This window comes from Lepidochelys olivacea (assembly GCF_965140295.1).
Source record: "Lepidochelys olivacea isolate rLepOli2 genome assembly, chromosome: 7".
In the NCBI taxonomy this organism is placed as follows: domain Eukaryota; kingdom Metazoa; phylum Chordata; order Testudines; family Cheloniidae; genus Lepidochelys; species Lepidochelys olivacea.
Window position 1 is genome coordinate 15,748,073 of NC_140417.1, and position 17,257 is coordinate 15,765,329.

At 43.6% G+C, this 17,257-nt stretch overlaps 1 protein-coding gene across 1 annotated transcript in view; it reads left to right on the forward strand.

Annotated features, from left to right (window-relative positions):
* The window catches only part of ITPR1 (inositol 1,4,5-trisphosphate receptor type 1), a 258,732-nt gene that overhangs the window by 157,235 nt on the left and 84,240 nt on the right, over positions 1-17,257 (forward strand). The window contains exons 40-43 of the mRNA XM_084635131.1: positions 3,051-3,086; positions 4,759-4,806; positions 11,663-11,795; positions 13,846-14,036. Of these exons, the coding sequence (XP_084491257.1) occupies positions 3,051-3,086; positions 4,759-4,806; positions 11,663-11,795; positions 13,846-14,036 (408 nt within the window). The remainder of the gene's footprint in view (positions 1-3,050; positions 3,087-4,758; positions 4,807-11,662; positions 11,796-13,845; positions 14,037-17,257) is intronic.

Below are 17,257 nucleotides of genomic sequence, written 5' to 3' on the forward strand. Positions count from 1 at the left end.
CCCCCAGTGTCTGTAGTCTTCAGGAAAAACAGAATAGACAAATTCTCAGCTTCTCATGTAAAAAAATCAATCCGATAAAAACCTTAAACTTTTAGGTCTTCTTCATAAAACATAAAGGCAAAAGAGGACAAAAATTCAAACGTTTCCCTTTTAGGTCAGCTTTAAAGTGATGTAATAAGTGCACGCTTACACAGTTAATTGGTTGTACCAACTGCTGAAATGGGTTCATCTACTCTTGAGTCAGATGAGTTGCTTTGGGGGAGATACCTATTACATAACAAATGAGAACTGTTAGAATCGTTCAGGTCAACAATAGGTCAAAATAATAATAATTCTGGTAAGGCTAATAACAAAGGTTTATTTGTCAGACTTTTAGGCAGGAGCGGCTTCAAAGTAGGCTGTTCTTGTACAGTAAGTTGAATGGCACTTTCCTTATTGTTAGTAGAAAGGAAATTTTCTATGCTCTTCTCCGACCTTGCCATCCATTCCATTTTAGTTTAACATTTTGAAGCTGAATGCTTTATCTCTGGTGCTTATATGGCACCCAGTACTGCAATATCGTAGTATTTTATCATCTGGAATGCACTTATCCTCATTTCCTCCGTTTTATAGATGAGAGAACCTGAGGCAAAGCGAGATTGTCATAATCCAAGGTCATACAGGAAACCTATGGCAGAGCAGGGAATTGCAGCTGGCTCCCAGGTTAACACTTTTTAACCATTGGACCATCATTCTCTGAAGCCTATTGCTAATAATTTGTTTACCCTGCTAAGGATAGCATGACACTCTTAACTCAACATTTCTTTGCTACTTTTAACCAGTTCTGATTAAAACAATCCAGTCAAACTCATTATTCAGCTTTTAGTCTTACTGATTGATTGCTAAAGCCCTGTTACAGTTGCAGTGTTACAGGCGAACTGACTCTTAGGACTGCATCAAGCTCCCATCATTTGAAGTTACTGAAACCTTTCCAGAAGCAAGGGTTTCCCCAAGCAGTTCACTTTATAAGATTGAGCCCTAAAGCCCTATATGCCGTTTCCTGTTTAATTTGGAAAACATTGGGACTTTTCTATGTCATATACTTCCTCTTCCTAATCCCTGTAAATCACTTTGTTCTATGGGATCAAATTAACTTCTTTTGGATTCTTTGTAGCTCTGGCAACTTTCAGTCCTAAAACATGAACATATCTGCTTGGTCAGTGTGTGGTAAGAGCACAAGACCAGGGCATTCTAGTTCAGACTCTGACACCCTCCGTAGCCTGGGTCAGGACACTTAACCTTTCTGGTTCAGTTTCTCAATCTTTGAAAAGAAGACAAACATTAATTCCCTTAACAGAGGTGTGTGCAGTTGAGCTTGTGTTATCGGTAAGGAGACTGATTATTACTGTAGTAATAAGAGGGCTTTTTCACTTTGCTCTGAGGCAAGTTGTGTACTGGGTGCTGGTGTGGTCTGGATAAGGGGCTCAGACTGACTAATGGTCTGGAAATGGCAATTCCAATATTATTTGTTGAGCAATGGGAGTGTGCTTGGTCATGAGTACTAGGTAGATGAAGACAAATTTCCTGCATAAATGAGGTTCTTCCTCTTTAACTTTTGTTCTCCAAGCTTAAATACTCTAAACTCCCATTTGACCAAGACTTCAGTGGCTTATATGCTTGTTAAATTTCCAGAATACATAGGAATGACAATGCAAGGAAATAATGTACCCAAGAGACATGTGAATCAGCCAGGAGGAAAGTTGATTAGAAGAAATAAGGAGAACGGCTTTTCCTGATCGTGGAATCCCTCCCCACTGAATGCCAAGTTGGAAAAAGTCAGTCCCTCTGCCTCTTCCCTTAGCAGTGGAACCTCTCCACCTCACACTTCCTCAGTTTGGTTGCCTTCCTCTCTTTCCCTGCCTGTTTTTTCCTACTCTGTTGCTGATATTCTGAAAACTGATTCACCACAATCACTCTACTACTAGGTCGCTGTGTGTGTGTGTGTGCGTGGTCGGTCTTGCAGTTAAGGCTCTGGACTGGCCCTTGGGAGATCTGGGTTCAAATCCTAGTTCTAGTACAGGTATCTGGTGTGACCTTAGGCACACCAGACTTAATCTGCTCGTGCCTGTTTTTCGTATTTAAAATTAGTGTGATGCCTCCTTTCTCCTACTCATGGTCTCATTTGTCTGTGTAGGTTGTAAGCTCTTTGGGGCAGAGAATGAGTGTTACGAGAGTATACAGCACCTACCACAGCAGGTTGCTGACCTTGTTTGGCATCTCTAAATGCTCTTATTTCATAAATAGTAATAATTAGTTCTTAGGGTGTCTGTTTCAGAGAAATTAAATGAATTACCCATGTTAAAAAGGCTTTATAGGTCTCATATGTCTGTATTGAAAGTCTGTAAATTTTACTAAGTGATACGGGTAGACTCCTCTTAATTTGTGTTAACATGCTGCATCACATTTTAAATGGAAAATCTATTCATTGCCCCCTTTAGGATCCCCCTTGGTTGCTTATGTCCAATACTATAATCACATTGTTCTTTTATTTCAGAAAAAGAATGTTTGTCTTATGAACAACAGTCCACTGAAAATTTCCTTTCAGAATCCATATCCTAAAACAGATGTCTGCTGCAAGTGGTATTCAGACAATGATTTACCCCCACTGGGGATTAAGCCACTACAATAAAATGTGTTATTCACCATATCTGTCAGTGTATATGTTTGGGGACAGATTTTGGAAAGGGCGTGTTCTTCTGCATTGGTAGTTCATGTGAGCAAGTTGGGGACATGCAACTTTAGCAGGTATGCTTTGGAGAACGTGGTCCCTTATCAGCACTATACATGTAAGCATTCTTTCAGTATGTGTAGAAACCACAATTATGCCATAATTCAGCGAGCTGATGCAGCTAAGGTCAAATGAGCGGCAGAAAATCCATGGAAAGTTTTTTGTGTTTTTGTTTTGGTTGGTTTTGAAATTCCCCTCTCCCTAAGTGTTGACCATTAGATTTCTGTTTTAGATGAAACATTTCTGAACTATGACTAATTATCTGCATTTTACTTTCAACCAGCTGCCGCAACCTCCAGAAACGGAAAGCTCTGTAGAGGTGTGTCACCCACCTATATTTGTAAAACACACAAATATTGGTGTTTTAAAGTAGTCATGGTTAAATGTCTTTCTTGTTGGTCAAATCTGTGGTGTTGTTTTAGCCAGTGATGTAGGCAGAGGGACGTATGCAGCTCTGCTGAAATGGTTCAATCCAATATATAAAAATATTCTCGCCAATGGGGAAAAAAATAGGTCTCTTACCAATTCAAAACTTGTTCTCATATAGTACCATTAAGAGCAAAGACTGAAACTTTCAAAGCGGTGTGGGTAATTCAGCCACCCATCTTTAATGGAGGCACTACATTGAAAGTCTCAGCTCAGATCCCTTGTGTTAAGAACTAGGCTTCATTCCTCTCACTTCTCGGGGAGATCAAAGATCCGGAATCCTTTTATCCTGTATGTTAAAAACAAGAGGTTGGGATGTGAGGGGTGAGAAAATAGTGGAACTTTTACCCAAGTTCCACAAATCCAGAATAGTTGAATATTCCTGTTTTTAAAAAGATTCTGTGAAATACTAACGTTGGGCTTTCAATTGCCATCATTACATTACAGGATTAACACCCATTAGGATGAATCAGTTCATATTCAACAATTTATCCACCAAAAACATTTAGGACTAAACTTTTATTTATTTATGCATTTATGAAAGCTTGAATTATTTTGGAACTAATGAAGCAACCAATGATGCGGTTGGCACAGAATGTACCATTGCCTACCCGATCAGCTTTACTCTTGATTAAAGCTATATGAAAGCTTAAGTCTAGCTTGTTTTCAATTGCCTAGGCTATGTAAAGAATTTTATGTGGCTAAGCAGTATTCTGGGTTTGTTGTAAGTGATGAAGAAAAAAATGTAGTTTTCAGTACTTTGGAACTTTATCATAAGTAGCATTTGTGGAGTAGTGTTTAAGTGTCTAAGTGCTCATTGGTTACAGAATGACTTCAATGAGACATGTGGGAAATAGCCTCTTAGAGTTAAATCGGTCCCTGAAAAATGATTGTCATGAATGATCCAAATGCTTTCGAAGCCATCAACAGTATGAGACATTATTCTGTTCTGAAAATCTGCCTCGTTCAAAGAGAAGGGCCATTTGGCTTTCAGCATTATAAACCCGCCATAGTATTTACTCTGCACAGCCGAACAAAAATACGTTGAAAGCCTCAAACAGAACTGAGGCACTGACATTGGCATTCTGTGCCAAATGTCTTCCACATTTGCAAGAGACCGGACTTCCTAATTGGCCAGAGTGAGGTGTGTAAAAATAATGACATTTCCTCCAGAAATGGTGTGTGTTTGTGTGTTTGTAAAAGTGTGTATGCATGGATGTAATGCATGCGTGAATTGCCAAGAACCTGGCCTTTTTTTTTCTGTTTTGTATTATGAACTACTGTGAAACTAGATGGAAACTTTGTGTTACTTTTACTTTTAAATATATACAAACATCTAGCAAACGTGCATGCCCTGTGTAGTTTGATGGAGCGCATCAAAGGTGACCAGTTAAGTGTAGATAAGCCCTGAAACTCTAAGTTTTTTGGTCGACCTACCTTCCCTCCCGCATTGCTCTCAGTTGTATGACTTTCTTGAATTTTTCTACTGTTTAGTTATTGATGCTGAAGATATTAGTGCCTCTTTAGTATTATACTTTACAACAGAATTTCTGCATGCTCAGCAGGAGCTTGATCAAAGTCTACTACAGAGGCAGCTGGAAGATCATAAAAGGGTATGTATAGTAGTCTGATATATTTACTGCTAATTACCATTACACTTCCTTCCGCCTCTCCTTTTTTCTTAAACAGTATATGCAGGCAGAAAAGTTCATGTGAAAAATGTATTTGGCTGTTTTTAAAAGGGAACTTATCGTCAATTGTCTTTGAGATTTTCAAACTTGTATTTCTACCAGTTTCAACTGTAAAGTAGTTGAAGTCATGTAAGACACGTCTTCAATTAAAATTAAATGGAAAGTGTGTGTGTTTCCTCGGTTGCTTTGGAAATCTCCACCGCAAGGGCTGGTGTTTTTTTTTTTTTTTTCTTTCATGCTACTGTAGTTGGGGAGGAACTCCCTTGACGCTGGTGATGTCACACCATTGTAAAGCCAATGTGAAAGGATAATCAGGCCCACAGAGTTGACTTGCCTGGCCAAAAAGTGCCTCTTAGCTTTGACAACTAAGCAGTCTTCAAAATCAGCACTGCATGTAGTTCATTGTGGTGCTTCCCACTTTTGCCTGCTCCTCTAGTTAAGCTGCTGTTGTTGTGGTACTTGCTTCTTAACTGTATTACTGTCTTAATCTTGCATTTTAATTGAAGGGTGTATGGAAATGCACAATGTCTTACTGCCTAAAGGTTTTCATCCAATAGAAAACACTTTCTAATATACACACAATACCCAGTTCATCTATACTATGCTGTTGACTACAATAATATTTGTATACCACTTATCTACTGCTTACCAATAGCTTGACTGGATGCTAAATACAGAGACTGAATGTCATTGAACTTTTCTAGGTAGCATGTTTCATATTTCTTAATACAGCCAAACATCTGATATTTGTTTGCATATTGTAAGCATTGAAGTGCTGTATAATACTAACATTATAGTTAAAGAAGTGTTCTCAAGCCCATTGTTACAGCTGAATTAATGACAGTATTTGGGAAATTATTTTCTCTCCTCTTTTATTCAGATTACATTCTCATCTGCTTGTCAGTGCTTTTTAATTATTACATCAAGAAAATGATGAGGTTTTCCTTCCCATTGTTTTGAACTGCAGCTCCAAGTGGTATTAAACATGAAAGCACATCTCCAAGCTTGTGCAACTCTGGATGAGCATTTTACCAGAAATTGGAATCACTTGACATATGATCTCATCTGCTTTCTCTTGCTATCATGCTCTTTTATGAGTGTCGCTATTTTAGATGTAGTCCAACAATAGCAAGAAGATGGTGGTACCACAACAGGCATACTCATAAATTCCACTTGAGCTTTTCTCTTGCCTGAAATATTTTGACCACTAAACTTTCTTCATCAGATTTTTTTTTTCCTATTGAGTAGAAATAAAGGCAAACGACCTATAATCCAAAGAACAATCATTAACCTTTAGAAGATGGGAGGGTGGGGAGAAGTGTATTGAACAATGATATTCATAGTAAATGTGTTTTAAAAATCTTTCGTCAGTAGTAAAAAGTACCATTTTAAATGCCAGTTGCTGTGGCAACTGCTAGTTAATTTAACAGAAGAAAAAGTGGTAATGTGAAAACCCCATTGTAACTTAGTTTTGGCATAAAGGGTGTATAAATGTCAAGTTTTCCTTCTAATGAGTGCACATGCAGAAGACAGCATAGTTTGTTTTTTCGCCTGATCTGACCTTGTTCTGTCATGCACCCTTCACCGCCTGCAAAGCTGAGAGCAGCAGGAATGGTATAAATCACTGCAGCATGTACTAGAATAGTATCTTGTCATTGTCCATCAAAATAGCTCACACACAGTCTGGGGTTGTGCGTGTGGGGGGGGGGGGGAAGGTGTGTGTGTGTGTGTTTAGAACTAGTCCCCGCCTCTCTTATATTTTCACAGACCATCCCAATCAATGTTCGGAAATACAGGCACCTTAGGAGTAATGATCTTTTCCTAGTATCATTTTGCTAAGTGATTTGTGGGAGGAGTGCCCCTGTGAGCCTTTTGTTATAATTTTGGGAGCACATTGCTGGCAAGGCCTTTTTTAAAGGTTTATTTTGAATCTTACCCCTCATCTGAAGCTGATTGCAGAAGAATAAAATATGGATACTATCTAGCATCTTTCATGCCAATAGTTAGGGCTCTACCAAATTCACAGCTGTGAAAAATGCATCAGGGACCGTCAGGGCTGGTGCAAGTGGTTGGGGGCGCCTAAAAGCGGTGCCCTCGCTCGGCAGGGAGGAGCTGCCTTCCGGATTGCACGGGCGGCGAGCCCCAGCCATGGAGGAGCTGGCGCGGCCCTGGGGGGGGCAGCAGCCCTGCAAAGGCGGTGGCACCACTAGCGGGGAGCAGCCGCGCCCCCCGCCCTCCTGCCCAGGCTGCTGCCCGGCACCCTTCCCCCCACGGCGGGGGGAGGGGGTGGGCTCCTGCAGGCTGCAGCAGATGCATGCAAGCGGTGGCCCCTGTGCGCCCCCCCGGCTCCCCTCTCTCCGTGCTCGGGCTCTGTGGCTCCCGGGAGTGTGAGCGGCCGCCAGGGCACGGGGCCCTGAGCCAGCTCCAGCAGGGGCGGCGGTGGCTCACACTCCCGGGAGCCACAGAGCCTGAATGCGGCGAGGGGGGAGCCAGGGGCGCACTGGGGCCGCTGCCGCCTGCCTCCGCTGCAGGAGCCCCTGGGAGTGGGGGGCGCGCCCCCGGCTCCCCCCCTCACTGTGCTCAGGTTCTGCAGCTCCTGGGTGTGTAAACTGCCGCTCCCTCTCCCAGAGCAGACTCAGGGCCCCGCGCCCCGGCGGCAGTGGCTCCTCACATGCAGGGATGAGTGCTGCCTAATGATCTCCGAATTGCTGGTGCAAGTGCCGAGGAGCAGCCAAGCAGGGGAGAGGAACCAGCTGAGGCAGCAGCCAGGAGTGTCCAGGGGGAAGGTGCTGAGAATACACCATTCGGGGCCTGGTTCTGCTTTAACCTCTGGCATATCAACTGGGCTCAGTCCTGGGTACACAAACAGTGCTGCATGAAGGACCTCAGAAACAGGCCTGACTTGGGAATTCACATAAGTGCTGAATTTATGCCCCTGCTTTGAGGCTGTGTGGAGTGTGAGAGATAGAGAGAGGTCCCTGTGTGCGTGAGGTCTCTGTGCATCTGTTTTGCGTCAATGGGCATCTCTGTGTCTGATGTGTGTCCATCTGTTTGACATGTCAGTTTGTGTGCGTCTCTGAGTGACATGTCTGTCCATGGGACGTGTCTGTCTGTGTCCCTCTATGTGCGATGTGTGTGACCTGTATCCTTGTGTGTGTGATGCATCACATGTGGCCTGGGGGGAGTGTGTCTCTGCCTGTGTGAATGCTCAGAGGATTAGCAGCAGAGCTGATATATCTGATAGCACTGCGTGCACCTTAGGACACTCTGGCGAGCACCAAAATTCAGGATGTTTATTTGGAGCTCAATCCTGGGTCTGCTGAAAAACATGGATTCAGGAACTCGAATGTCTCGTGTGGCAAAAGAAAGGGCCATCTCTTCCGTACCATTGAGATAAGGGAGGGATTAAAAACTGGATCTCCCATCCCAAATGTCTCACATGAGTTCCAGGAACTTTTGGCTGTGGCCAAGTCAGCTGCGCAACGTTAAGCTTTCATGTGTGTGGGGCACTGCCGGCAGCAGGGAGAGGTGACCGTCTGTGGCTGAAGCTGGTGGGTGTGGTTGTGGGACAAGGTAATATCTTTTATTGGGCCAACTTCTGTTAGTGAGAGAGATGAGCTTCCAAGCCACGCAGAGCTCTTCTTCCCTCTGGGAAATATACTCAGTCACTGCTAAATACAAAGTGGAGCAGATTGTTTAGCATAAGCAGTTAACATGCATTTCCAGGGACCATTCAAGGTGAAGTGGCCAGTTAACAGATTCAGGCTGTGTGAGGTTTGGTTGTGGCTGTGGCCTGGGTTTTTTTGTGTACAAATGGGGAGTGTGTGTGACTGTTGCAGCTGCTGTGGTGTGTGGAGTGTAATGTATGTGACTGCAGCCAGCTTGTCACAGCTTTTACACCAGCTCTGCAAGTGCCTATGGGATGGTCGTTGCAGAGGTGCATGGGGAATGAAATTGACCCTGGCAAAGCCAGTGAGTGGACTCGGGGCGGGGGCCGCCGGGGTGGGGAGGGCTCCTGGGAGGGGCGGGGACTGTGCACTCTCCAGGGGAGTTCAGGGGGCGGGGAGGGGGAAACCTGGTCGGGAGCAGCCCCTGGGCACGGCTGGCCCCGGGGTCTATAAAGGCTTGTTAGGATTTGCCCCTCAATGAACCAATGTGCCGGCGGGTGGGGGCAACAAGGTGGAAGTTTTGCCTAGGATGCAAAATATCCTTGCACCAACCCTGGGTACCGTGAAATCTGGGTTGTTGTGGGGCAGTGGGGGGTCACAGTATTGCCAACCTTATTTCTGTGCTGCCTTCGGAGCTGGGAAGCCGGCGAGCGGCGGCTGCAGGCCAGGCACCCAGCTCTGAAGGCATTGTTACCGCCAGCAGCAGTGCAGAAGTGAGGGTGGCCTGGTATGGGAGGGGTCATCACTTTTGTGGGGGCAGGTCCAGCCTTACAGGTGGGTGACTGCCCAGGGTGTCGTGATCAGGGGGCTCCGTGGTCACCCCTCCACACGCACACCCACACACACCCACCCCCTTTAACGTCCAAGCTCTGGAGCTGGGGAGCAGCAGGACCTGGAGGCATCCCAGCTGGGGGCTCCTACCATGTGCCGGGCTCCAGCTGCTAGTCCTAGCCGGGCTGGGGAGGGACAAGACTACCTCTTCCCCTGCACAGGCTGCTCCTGGGGCTGGGTCAGACCCACCTCCGGGAATTTCCCCCAGCTGCAGGAAGCTCCGTGGCTGCTGGCTGGGAGCCCAGCTCTGAAGGCAGTGCTACCGCCAGCAGCAGGGCAGAAGTGTGGGTGGCATGGTATGGTATTGCCACCCTTATTTCTGCACTGCTGAGAGCAGCAGCCACTCTGGCCACCCAGCTCTGAAGGCAGTGCTACCGCCAGCAGCAGGGCAGAAGAAAGGATGGCGGTGCCATGACCAGCCGTGAGCGCCCACAATCTGCCTTTTGGGTTGGGACCCCCACGGTTACACCACCATTACGTTTAAGATATACATTTCTGAATGCATGAAATGTAAGATGTTTAAAATCCTATGACTGTAAAATTTACCAGAATGGACCATGACTTTGGTAGGGCCCTACTAATCGTATGTGGGGATAATTTTGAAGTCTGAGGCTAGATGCACAAAGACTAAGGCAAAGGGTGTTACCATTATGCATTCAACATAGGAATTCTCTTAGGAAAGGAGGCATTGTTCTCCAGCACACCGGGGATAGCCTGTAACTTTCCAAAAGATGTTTCAGGATTTTTAACTTTCAGGTAAGCTGCCCCCATCACTTGTTGAAGAGAGCCCAGTGTAAAGTGTTACTCATCCAAAGTACAAATCACTCCTCTTTTTACGCTGTGTATTTTAATGGATTTATTTCATTATTTTTTGTCTGTGTTTTAAAAGTCACTTCTGAAGTTTTTAAACAAAGGCTTAACTTGTACAGCAGATGATGTCAAGCTACGTTGTTAGGGACATTTTGGATGGATCTGGCAAAGTACATTACTTGGCATATGAACTATAATACAATGTGCAGGATGAATTTTGCCAGTGTAGTTCAAGGTCAATAAGATACTTAGTTTTGTTCCAGCTTGGATTTTTTTCTCTCTTCCTAAAGTCATTTTTTTCTTAAGTCTCTTCAAAACCCCATGTATTTAATTGAAATATAGTCCCTGATCAATATTTTTAGTTACTTGTCTCTGTCTTTACCTACAAAGGTCTTAAAAAACTCTCAAAATACCTGCTATACCTGGTCATTGCTTGGCATGCTGCCAACTTTTGTGTTACCAAAATAAGCATGCCGCTTGCAGACATAGTGCTCAATTGTGATCCCAGGTGTGTTCTTACTGACAACAGTGGGAGCAGCATTGGGCCTATTAATGGTGGTTCAGATTCTGAGAGGTATGACAGGCTCTCATCTTCCACTGGTGAGCTGCATGTGTTCCGGGCTTCTTACCCAGAGTAGAACGTTGCTTGTGGGCTTCTGGCTTTGAATATAGTTGAGAGGCTACAGGTTATTGGAGGACTGGTGTCCTGCAACATGCAAGATCTCACGTGCTAGGATGCTGGCTGATCATAATGACCCATCTGTATTTGCTGCAGAGTTGGAAAGTTTACTGCTTTCCAACTCTGTATTTACTAAAGAGTTGGAAACCAGTAAACTATTAACGGAGCTGAGATTATACACAGATGGGTACCGTCAACTAACATTAATTATTTGGGGATGGGAGGGTGTTTCAGCTCTTTAATGTTCACAAAATGGAGTATGAAGAGGTGGGATTATTCTCATAAGATGTTATCTTAAACCATGACTTCATCCTCTTTCTCTCTTCGTGCCCTTTGCCAGAGTTCTAACCATCCCCTTATCCAATCCCCACTTTGTGTGGTTGGGTTTTTTTGTGTGTGTGTCACTCAAATTCCATGTCTGTTTTAAAGTTGAGCCCTGGTCCTTTTCAATGGACACCAGTAAAAATGCACCTTTGGAATAAAATCTCAATATTACACAAGCTAGAATTTTTTAGTGTGGCATGTGAACTTTAACTATTGCTGGTATTTGGTACCCATGGCCTCAGTCGAGGCTTATGGGATGGTTATATAGTGACTAGGTTGGTCTGAAAATATCGTAGGATGTTCAATGAAGTTTTGTTTTGAAACATTCACGGTTTCAGTCTTTCCTTCCCCCACCACCTCTGGTGAAATTAGGCCAATTATAAGACACTCCTGCTTCTCTTGAGTGTTGTTCGTTCATTTATGCATTAAATTCAAATACTGATTTCATTACCCTGTTTGAATTAAGGGTGAAGCACTCAGGCAAGTTTTGGTCAACCGTTACTATGGCAACGTCAGACCTGCAGGAAGAAGAGAGAGCCTTACAAGCTTTGGCAATGGCCCGTTGTCTCCTGGAGGCACTTGCAAAGCTGGGGGAGGAGGTAGGATGTGCTGCCTGCTAATGAGTGATTTGTATGACTCTAGCCTGCCATATTGTCTATGCTTGTTTCTGCATAACCAACTGAAAATTTTACAGGTGAAGCAGCTTCTTTTTTCCTTTGAGACTTCCCCCACCCCCATGACTTTCTGTCAGTTGCACAGAAAAGGACAAATTATTTCTATCCCTCAACAATAGGATTGGGAAGGAGTTCTACGGATTTGCCTTTTTAATGTTGGTTTCAGAAATCCTCCTAATTTTTTTTTTTTGAGCTCCTCTGGATTGTTTTCACTTCACACTGTAAAGAAGAGCGGCGTTTGCCTGTTTGATCATTTGATGTTTTTATTCATATGGATTCTTGCAGAAGTCAGCAAACTTCTAATCTACAAAAACAAATGCTGTTGTTGAAAGAGAATAGGTTAAAATTAAATGTATAAATGAACTTAACTTTTTTCTGAGTTGAGAGTCACCTAACTTATGGGCCCTGGGCGGTGGGGCGCGGGCTTCGGCCCCAGGCCCCAGCAAGTCTAATGCCTGCCCTGGCGACCCTATTAAAACAGGGTTGCTTTTGTTGTATCTCAGAACTTTGCTTTGATTAAATTTCCTTAGTACATTTTGCATAGTAATTTTTGCTGTAATTCATTCTCACATTTTCATGAATAATGGAAAAATACTCATGAGGACAGTCTGATTAACCATCTCTAAAACAACTCAAATCTCATTTCTGCCTAAAGGTGTGCTGTCAAAGTTGATGGGAACCACAGTAAAGGCAAATACATTTAGTTCTGGCTTTTTGTTAAATTCTGCCTGATATTAGTGGGCTTTTTGTCAAAACATGATTCAGTAGTTTTATTCTTTAAGATAAATAAAATGCCAGTGTCCTCATTAAAAATGTGTTCATGCTTTCTGTATTTCTTGCCTCATAATATACAGCCTACTCTTCTCTGGTCTTTCTGAAACCAATATACTTTACATCTATCCATGCATAATCCCAGTATTTATCTTTTTCATTGACTAGACCCAGTTCCTTTCTCTCTCCCTTCCACGGGCACCCATTTGCCGAGTGTATCAAGTCTAAACTACTTTCCCTTGGTGTTTAAGGTTCTGCACCATGTTTCCCTGGTCTCTCTTGATCTTATGATCTCTTGGATCTTATGTCTTGCCTTTTCCCCTTCGCTCCACTAGTGATGCAAATCCTGCACATCCTTGTGTCCTGCTTTCCACTGTCATCTTCCTGCCATCTTCCGTGCTGTATCTTGTACATGGAATTACCTTCCTGTACATAGCCCCTTTCCATCCTCTCCACTTTCAAGTCACTGCTAAAAGCTTCTTTCTTCCACACAGCTGCAAATACTAATTCGTGTCAAACAGTTTTCCTTCATGACACCATTTTCTCAAACTCACATTGAAAGTAGGACATGGTTTCCTTTGGGTCTGCCAATGCATGTTATCTTTGTTTATGTTCTAGACCAGTGGTTCTCAAATTTCATTGTATCACAACCCCCTTCTGACAACAAAAGTTACTACATGACCCCAGGAGTGGGAACTGAAGCCTGAGCTTGCTGCCCTGGGTTGGGGAGGCCCAAAGCTGAAGCCCCACTGCCCCAGACAGGGTGGGGGCAAAGCCCAAGCCCAAGGGCTTCAGTCATGGGCAGGGGGCATGTAACCTGAGCCCTGCTGCCCAGGGCTGAAGCCCTTGGGCTTTGGCTTGGGCCCCGGACGGTGGGGCGCAGGCCCTGGGCTTCAGCCGCTGGCCCCAGCAAGTCTTAACACCAGCCCTGACAACCCAATTAAACCGGGGTTGCGACCCACTTTGGGGTCCCAACCCACAGTTTGAGAACCCCTTTTCTAGACTGTATAAGCTCTTCATGAGAGAACTTGTCATTATCTCTTGTACAGAGTTAAACACCTGATTGGCACTTAAATTTATTCATGGTGTTAATTTATTAGGATATAACATTTTACTCTTCTTTATTATAGAATGAGTTCTATCACCTGGATAGAATGAAGGGATGAGTGAGTCTCAGGCTATTCATTGTGATTTACCTTTCTAGGAGGAAGCTCCGGATCCAGTTCAATGAGTCGAGGTGAAATGAGTTTGGCCGATGTCCAGTGTCATCTGGATAAGGAAGGCGCATCCAACCTCGTCATAGACCTCATCATGAATGCCACCAGTGATAGAGTTTTTCATGAAAGTATTCTGCTAGCCATTGCCCTTCTGGAAGGTGGCAACACTACTATACAGGTAAGGAAATGGATAACAATGAGCTGATTACTAAAAACATCATCAATTGGAATTCTCTTTCTAAAATCCCTAGAAATTGACTGTTGCTTTGAGCTGTGACGAGATAATCTTAGGCCTGAAGTACTGGGAAGTGTCAGTGCTCACTGTGTATTGTGTATTTTTGAGTATTGCAATATTTCAAGGCTGGTCTTTACCCAGGCACTTTAACTTAAAAGTAGCTAGGTATCACTGACTTCTAAACATTGGCTTTGTGTGGAAGCTTGGATTTGAGGTTGTTAAGGCAGTCTAGCAGGATGCAGTAGTTAGTGGGACTACTCGCCTGAGTAAAATTAAGCCAGCGTGTAAGAGTTTGCAGAACTAAGCTTTTGTTTTTATCTGGCTTAAAATCAGAAGACACTTTACTTTGCGATAAGCCCCAGGTTGTAGTTAGTTCTCTGGCAGTGTTGCTCTCATTGACTTACATGTCTTTATATTTAGTTTGGTTTCATTGACTGAATTAGAAGTGTGTGCCAGCTGACTAGACCTACCAGTCTAGGATTTGTGTGTGGTTTGATGGGCATTAAATAAAAAAGCCATGTGTCAGAAGCACGATTTGTTTTGTTTTGTTCTTCCACACATGAACCAAAGCATTGCTGTGGCTAAATGAGCCTGCAAAGACTATCCTAGAATATGTGATGCCTTATCATTGACTCTATATACTTTAAGCAGAATTAGTCTGTGTAGGATTTAATGCACCTGTGTTTGGGCTCCTGAAAATTGCTTGGAAAGTGCAGAGTTTTTTGAGAGAGATTGGTACATGTGTATATTGTATAAATAGAGTGGGTTTTTCCCAATATGTACTATGACAGGGTCAGGCCAGATGGCTACAGGAGAGTGATAGAAGGCAGATATATTAGCCCCAGGAAAAGTAGGTCCCTTTTTCCCTGGGTAAGGTAACAGGGAACGTTCCAGAACAATCAGGAACTTTCTGGAAACAATCAAGACAGACAGGCCGATTAGACCTGCAGCCAATCAAGAAGCTGCTAGAATTAATTAATGCAGGCTAATCAGGGCACCTGGGTTTAAAAAGGCGCTCACTTCAGTTTGTGGTGCGCGGAGCTGGGAGCAAGAGGCGCAAGAAGCTGAAAGTGAGAAGGCATACTACTGGAAGACTGAGAAATACAAGCATTAGCAGACATCAGGAGGAAGGTCCTATGGTGAGAATAAAGAAGGTGTTGGGAGGAGGCCATGGAGAAGTAGCCCAGGGAGTTATAGCTGTCACACAGCTGTTACAGGAGCCACTGTAGACAGCTGCAATCCACAGGGCTATGGGCTGGAACCCGGAGTAGAGGGCGGGCCCAGGTTCTCCCCATCCCCCACTCCCTACTTGTTACCGGAGGAGTTGAACTGGGCTGTGGGTTCCACCAGAGAAGAAGGTTTCTGGCCTGTTCCCCAATCCACTAGGTGGATCAGCAGAGACTGCGGGGATTGTTCTTCCTTTTCCCCATGCTAGCCAGTGATGAGACTGAGTGAATGGCAGATTTGAGCCACTTAAGTGGCCAAACTGAGGGCTCCCATGAACCTCTGAAGTGAGCAAATCTGCCAATAAGCGCAGGACCCACCAAGGCAGAGGGGGAACTTTGTCACAGTACAATAATTTAATTTCTTTCTATTCTGTGTCCAAATAAAACTATCAGTAACTTGGTCGTGCAGTTATTTTTAAACAGTTGTTTACTTTTTTCTTTTAGAAAATTAAATATTTCTCAACTCTTTAGGTAATTGACATGTTTAGGTTTCTAGCTTAATGTCACAGCTGTAGTGCATTGATTTTTAGAAATATTATCTCCAGTACTTTACATCCACTCCCCCAACCTTTTGTCTGTCTGTCTTATAGATTGTGAAATTTCCAGGACAGGGAATATTTTTTCTGTGTGTTTGCACAATGCCCAGCACAATGGGGCCCTGATTCTGATTGGGGCCCTTTCACCACTTCTTTAACTAATGCATCATGATGATGATAGACAAGCTTACTTGTTATAATTCATGCATAAATTTTCATATAATTCATTTGAAATCAGTGGAATTATATCAAGATTAATCTAGCTCAGATTTTTGCAAGGGGGGGGGGGAAATATCAGGCTTTGCTAAAAGCCACAAGCTCTGAAGCTGTGCAGTAGACATCAGTCAAAAAAGTGTTTATTTCCATTTTTATTAATAAAAAGAATTGTTACACCATATGCTCTGGCAGGAAAAGAACTAGAATAAAGGGCTCTGAAGGGCACTGGTGTCTGGGTGTTAACAGTTGTATTAAATCCTGAAGAACTAATAGTTATATCCATCATTGTATTGAGTCAGAGACCCCCAACTCAGTGTGACGAACTGATGTTGCTTTGTGAGGTTACCTCACAGTGTGATACTCAGCCAGCATCGTTATACACAACGTCACTGTGCAGTGTCAAGAAACCACACTGATTCAGTAGCTCGCAGCAACATCACCTTCTAATATAGTATATTCTAGTAGTATGGGGAGAACCTGCGTGGCTCCTTCCAAATTTCAGACTCCACACTCAGCACTCTTTTTTTGTTGCTATATGTATGAGCAAGAGGACATGGAGTGCGCTCTTGTGATCAACGTTTAGCTGACTCTGCCTGAGACAAAGGATAAAGAGCCCCACACCAACTTAAATTTTTAATAAACCATTACTATTGCAGAGTGAAATTTATCTTCTCAAGTGTTAAACCTGAGCCTTCATCTTCCTAGCAATGCACAGGTATCTTCCTATGTCAGATTGATGGGTAAATCAAATTCTGTTCCAGTCCAGCAAGGATAAATCTATATTCCTTAGCTTATTCTGGAATTTGAAGCTAATGGACTGAATAGGGCTACATCTCAGTTTATTTTGACTATATGACCCAAGGGATCCCTTTCTAACTCTGATTTACATATAGTAGGGAAATCTTCCATCCATCTCCATGGAGACATTTTTAACCAAAAACGAAGACTCTAGTTTCCATTTCATGTGTCTCACTGCACATGTGGGGGGGATTGTAAATTAAGTATTTGCTGAGGAAGAAGTTGTTGGTGTGGAACAGTTTTAGTAAACCTCATAGCACTTTCACATCCGTACCTTACAGCTCTGCCAATTTCTGTCGTGATCTTGCCTTTTAAGATGCTACTTCCAGCAAACTAGAATAACTTTTTCCATCCTCTCCAGCTTCACGGGTAAGTGCTCAGGGAGTGT